This window comes from Mauremys reevesii, linkage group 1 (assembly GCF_016161935.1).
Source record: "Mauremys reevesii isolate NIE-2019 linkage group 1, ASM1616193v1, whole genome shotgun sequence".
Taxonomy (NCBI): domain Eukaryota; kingdom Metazoa; phylum Chordata; order Testudines; family Geoemydidae; genus Mauremys; species Mauremys reevesii.
In genome coordinates this window covers 12,226,402-12,232,563 of record NC_052623.1, presented here as the reverse complement: position 1 = coordinate 12,232,563, position 6,162 = coordinate 12,226,402, and the positions used below count along the sequence as shown (strand labels likewise).

Below are 6,162 nucleotides of genomic sequence, written 5' to 3'. Positions count from 1 at the left end.
GGGTTTGTTGTGTCTAAACCATCCAGGACAGATGGCTCCAGCCACCTTTAGAAAACCTCCGGTGAAGGAGCTTCCACAACCTGCCTAGGCAACTGTTCCATTGTCCTCTTCTTCTTACAGTTAGAGAGTTTTTCCTGAGATTTAATCTAAATCTGCTCTGCCATAGTGTGACGTTTTGAGTATAATATAATACCTCATTGAAAGGTGACACAGGGCCAGAAAAAGTTAATTGACTCGCAGATTGACCAGACCCATGGTCAAACTTTAAAGACTTGTTAGGAAGTAATGTAAATGAATAGAGTTTTGAAATGCAAGTCTGCATTGTTAGAGATAGAAGGGTAGATGTTTGCTCAGGTGTTGTGATGTAAGAAAACAAGTCTTGTCTATTACTATGGCTTTGATTCAAAGATAAAAAAGGAGTATTAATATTTAGGGAGATGCTTGAGTGAAATAGTCTTATTGTCTATATGTCTCTTTGAAGGTTGTGGTAACCTGCATCTGAACTATTTAATGGATAAATGACCCTGTGCTAATTGCCAGGATGTTTGGGAGAAGGAAAGTCAAGCCTATTGTTTTCTCTGGCCAAAAGGCTTCTGGAAATGTGTAAAAACCCTGGGACAAGATCCTTCTTCATCTCAGATCTGCTTACAGTTTCAAGAATGGGAAACCCTCAGCCATAAGAATTGAGATCCCCAATCACTGACTGAAGTCACCCTGAATATGAACACTGGACTATAACCTGTGGACTATGTCTAAAAGGACTTTTGGAAATTACAAGCTCATCGCTGCTATGTATCTGAACCTCCAGAATTGAATTCAAGTCTGTCTGTATATTGATCTTTTAACTAACATTCTACCTCTTTTCTTTTTTAATACATTTTTAGTTTAGTTAAGAAGAATTGACTATAAGCGTGTATTTTGGGTAAGATCTAAGGTATAACTGGACCTGAGTGAGTGGCTGATCCTTTGGGATTGGAAGAACCTTTTGTTTTATATGACAAATTAAGATTTTCAGAATTTATCATCATATGTTTGACGTGTGTGTCTGGATGGAGGCCTGAGGCTGGGCACTTTTAAGGGAACTTCATTGTTTGGACTTCTGAGTAACCAGTGAGGTTGTTTTGGGCTGCCTTGGTAAATCTCAATATTGGAATATCCACCAGCATTTGGGGTTTGGCTGCCCTGTTTTGTTTGCAGTTCACCCAAATTGAGTGATCTCAACTGGATCCCATGGGCAGCATTGGTACAGGTAGTTTGAACCCATTGCCTTTTGTCCTGCCCTCTGTCTCAAGAGAGAACAAATTTTCTCCATCTTTTTTATGGCAGCCTTTCAAATACTTGAAGTCCTCTATCATGTCCCTCCTTAATCGTCTCTTTTCCAACCTAAACATACCCAGTTCCTTCAGCCTTTGCTCATGTGGTTTGCATTCCATCCCTTGGATCATCTTGTTTGCTCACCTCTGGATCCTTTCCAGTTTCTCTACATTCTTTCCAGACAGCGGTGACCAATACTGCACACAGCACTCCAACTGAGACCTAACCAGTGCTGAGTAGAGCCGTACTGTCACCTACCATGACTTGTGCACTATGCCTCTGTTAATGCAACCCAAACCTGCATTTCCTTTTTTTTGCAACAGCAAAATAATCCACACCCCTGAGAGTTGTCGCTATATCTACCTAACCCCGGTGTAAACTGCATGAGGTCGATGGAACAATACTTCCATCAACCTCACTATCACCTCTCGGGGAGGTGAATTACCTACGCTGACAGGAGAACCTCTACTGTCGCTGTAAGTAGTGTCTCACTCCAGCCATATGAGAGCTGCACTGTCAGTGGAGAAGCGCATGGCGATCACACTGTGGAAGCTGGTGACTCCAGGCTGCTACTGGTCGGTTGCAAATCAGTTTGAAGCTGGGAAGTCGACTGTTGGGGCTGCATTAACCCAAGTATGCAGGGCCATTAATCACATCCTTCTGTGCAAGACCATATCTTTTGGCAACGTGCATGACATTGTGGATGGCTTTGCAGAAATGGATTTCCCCAACTGTGGAGGGGCGATAGATAGCACGCATATTCCAATTTTGTCATCGGATGCCTTTTGATGGAATATATCTATCGGAAGGGGTACTTCTCCACACTGCTGCGGGCACTCGAGGATCACTATGGGCGTTTCATTGACATCAGTGCAGGGTGGCCCAGAAAAGTGCATGACGCATGAATCTTTAGTAACACCAGCCTTTACATAAAGCTGAAAGTGGGGACTTTCTTTCCAGACCAGAAGATCCCCACAGGGGATCTTGAAATGCCGATAGTGATCCTGGAAGACCTGGCATACCCCTCAATGCCAGGGCTCATGAAGCTGTAGAAGTGCAACCTGGATAGCGGTAAGGAGCATTTCAACAATAGGCTGAGTAGGAGCAGGAGGACCATGGAATGTGCATTTGGCAGATTAAAAGCGCGTTGGCGATGCCTTTTTGATCCGTTAGATCTCAATGAAGAAAATATTCCCATGGTTGTAGCCATGTGTTGCACCTTGTATAATATTTGTGAAGGTGTCAGGGTTCCTTCCCCACTCTGAACTCTGGGGTACAGATGTGGGCACCCACATGAAAGATCCCCTAAGTTTATTTTTACCAGCTTAGGTTAAAACTTTCCCAAGGCACAAATTCTACCTTGCACAATATGCTGCCACCAACAAGTGATTTAAACAAACATTCAGGGAGTGCCACTTGGAGCCCTACCTTCCCCCAATATCCCCTCAAACCCCTACACCCCCTTTCCTGGGGAGGCTTGAGAATAAAATCCTCACCAATCGCTACAGGTGAACACAGACCCAAACCCTTTGATCTTAAGAACAATGAAAACTCAATTAGGTTCTTAAAAGAAGAATTTTAATTAAAGAAAAGGTAAAAGAATCACCTCTGTAAAATCAGGATGGTAAGTACTTTACAGAATAACAAGAGACTCAAGAACACAGAGGATTTCCCCTCTAGGCAAAACCTTAAAGTTACAAAACAGGGATACCTCCCTCTTAGCACAGGGGAAAATTCACAAGCTAAACCATAAGGTAATCTAACACATTTCTTTTCTGCTATTACTTACTATTTCTGTAAGACTAGATGCTTTTTTCCCCCTGCCCTGTTTCCTGGCTGGCTCCGACAGCCGCAGACCAAAAACCTTCCCCCACAGATTTGAAAGTATCTTGTCCCCTTATTGGTCCTTTTGGTCAAGTGCCCCTAGGTTATCAAAGCTTTACAGGTAAAAGAGGAATTAACCCTTTACAGAGTAAAGAGGGATTTTAGTCTACCCTTAGCTGTATGTTTATGACAGAAGCTATGGCGAAAAGTTTGCTCAGGGGTGCCCTGCTCAGAGACAACACGTGGCTGCTGATTTTGAGCACCCAGATACCAAGGCTATTAGAGGGCACAATGGGGGGCAATTCAAATCAGGGAGGCTTTGTGGCAACACTGAAAATGAGAACGAGTATTGTTTATTGCTATGCATGGGATTATAATGCATAATGAAGTCCAGTTTTGGCACGGTAGGAAGCAGTTGTGATTGTTCAGGCCGAGGATTCAATGTAAGGAAATGATGAAATGGCTTGCTGTTTGCTGATGCCACCTGCTATCATAACTTCAACAGAAACAAATAACGAGTGCTTATTATTCAAATAAATTTCCTTTTATTTTCGAAAACCCCAAAACACCATGCACACACACACAGCTGAGCATAAGTCCAGCTTTCATTTGAAAAGGTGTCTGTGGCAGTGGAGTGAACAGTAAAGTGAGAAGTCCCAGAAATCGGAAAGGAATGTGCGGGTGGAGTTTGGGGAGGACATGGGAAAGTGTTCTGAATGTGCTGAAGGGGAGGGCGGGCACCCATCTGCTCAGTCTGGAGCATCAGGAGGGACTGCAGTATGTTGTTCTGCTACTGCAAAACTTTTATCAGCCTCTCCATTGCATCCCTTGTATATGCCTCATTTTCTTTTCTTTCCTGCTTGTCGTCTGCATCAGAGTACTGCAGCACCTCCCAGAACATATCTTCCTGGCTCCGTTTTGAGCGCTTTCATAATAGGGGGACACACTCGGCTGGAGCGGAGGGGGTGCCTCCTTTCAAGGAAATATCTGGTGAAGCACAAGTAACAATAAACAGAAGCATTATTGTTAAGTACATGGACAGCATTGAAACACTACATTAAAATACACTGCTGGTAACACACCAGTCACTTTCCTGCTGATCCTTGACAAGCACACATACCGGTGAACACTACAAGCATGGTGAGTGTTCCCGGGGGTATGGGATGTTGTACGTGGGAGAAAAGCAATGGGCCAATTACAGTGATAAAATCAAGTACGGTGTCTACACTTTGGTGACAAAAATTTTGCCTAAAAACCTTCCAACACTTGTCAAGGTAGCTTTATTACGTCACTGAAACTGGGCAGTTATGTATTCAAAAGTGGTTTGTATTCTTTACACCTCCACTATTTCTTCACCAAATGCTGCCTTTTGGTGAAAAAACTTGGCAGTGTAGACAAGGCCCAGAAAACAATAAGGGATGACCACTATACACTCGTGTTTCCTGCTGGTGCCTCCTAAGGTTTCCTGCACCACGATATGTAGGAGTTATTGACAAAGAGAGCACCATAAAATATGGAATTGGCATTGGAGGGTCAGTTGTTCATAATTCATTTATCTGAATAATAAAAATGTCATTTTTCAGTGTGTGAAGAGTGACCAATCTGCTTCATCCATGAGAACAGCCACCAGTAGTGCATGTAGTGTCTCATATTAACATTTTCCCTCCATCCAGTTATTTGTCCTGCGACCGTCACCCTAGATCCTGGGCACATACAGGAAGTCAGGGGAACGTACAGTTCATGCAGAAAACATCGTTCTGCCTCAGCGTTGGAAACATTCTCTCCTACACCATGTCAGATTCCAACTCAACCGACTTCACCAACCCCACCACCTTCATCCTGCTGGGCATTCCTAGCCTGGAGACAGCCCATGTCTGGATGTCCATCCCCTTCTGTACAATGTACACCATAGCCATCTTTGGGAACTTCACCATCCTGTTCATTATAAAGACGGAGCCGAGCCTCCATGGCCCCATGTATTATTTCCTCTGCATGCTGGCCATCACCGACCTGGTCCTGTCTACATCCATCGTGCCCAAAATGCTGAGCATCTTCTGGTTCTATTCCAGGGAGATCAATTTCAGTGCCTGCCTCACCCAGATGTACTTCATTCTCAGCTTCTTTTTTACACAGTCTGGGATCCTCGTGGCCATGGCTTTTGATCGCTATGTGGCCATCTGCGATCCCCTGAGACATTCCACCACCCTGACAAACCCCATGGTGGCCAAAATTGGCCTGGCCGTGGTGCTGCGCGGCATCATGCTCATACTGCCCCATCTCTTCCTGGCGAGGAGGTGGCCATATTGCAGAACCAACATCATTCCAAACACATACTGTGAGCACATAGCTGTGGTGAAGCTGGCCTGCGCCGACATCAGCCTCAGTAGTTACTACAGCCTCTCTGTGGCATTCCTCGTGATCGGTCAGGATGTGTTTTTTATCGCCTTGTCCTATACCCAGATCCTCAGGGCCGTCTTTAGACTCCCAACAAAGGACGCCCGGCTCAAGGCTTTTGGGACCTGCAGCTCCCACCTCTGTGTCATCTTAGCCTTTTACATCCCACATCTCTTTGCCGCCCTCACACAACGATTTGGGCACAATGTGCCCCTGCATTTGCGCGTTCTCATGGCAAACATGTACCTCCTGGTGCCCCCCATGCTAAACCCCATCATCTATGGGGTGAGGATCCAACAGATCCGGGATAGGCTGCTCCAGCTCTTTGCTCATAAAGGGACCTAAAGTTTTCTCCTGGTTCTCCAGCTCTCAGATTGAGCTCTATGGAGAGCTGGCTGGTGACATGGTGCTGGGTCGTCTTCCCTGAATCACTGACTGGCTGATAAAAGAGCCATTAAATCCTTTCCTGACCTTAGTGTGATGTGTCAGTGGGACAAACTGGGGAATCTGCCTATGTACGACTCATAGGGTTGCCACCTTTCTAATTGCTGATAACTGGGATCCTCAGGCCCCACCCCAGTGCTCTGCCTCTTCCCCCAGGTTCTGCCCCTGCTCTGCCTTTTCCCCTAA

At 45.2% G+C, this 6,162-nt stretch overlaps 1 protein-coding gene across 1 annotated transcript; it reads left to right on the top strand.

Moving 5' to 3' along the window:
* The first annotated feature begins 4,929 nt into the window (after positions 1–4,929).
* LOC120401433 (olfactory receptor 52R1-like) lies at positions 4,930–6,162 on the top strand. Its single transcript, XM_039531463.1, has 3 exons — positions 4,930–5,598; positions 5,671–5,859; positions 6,133–6,162. The coding sequence occupies exons 1-3, from the start codon at positions 4,930–4,932 to the stop codon at positions 6,160–6,162; spliced, it is 888 nt and encodes a 295-aa protein (XP_039387397.1).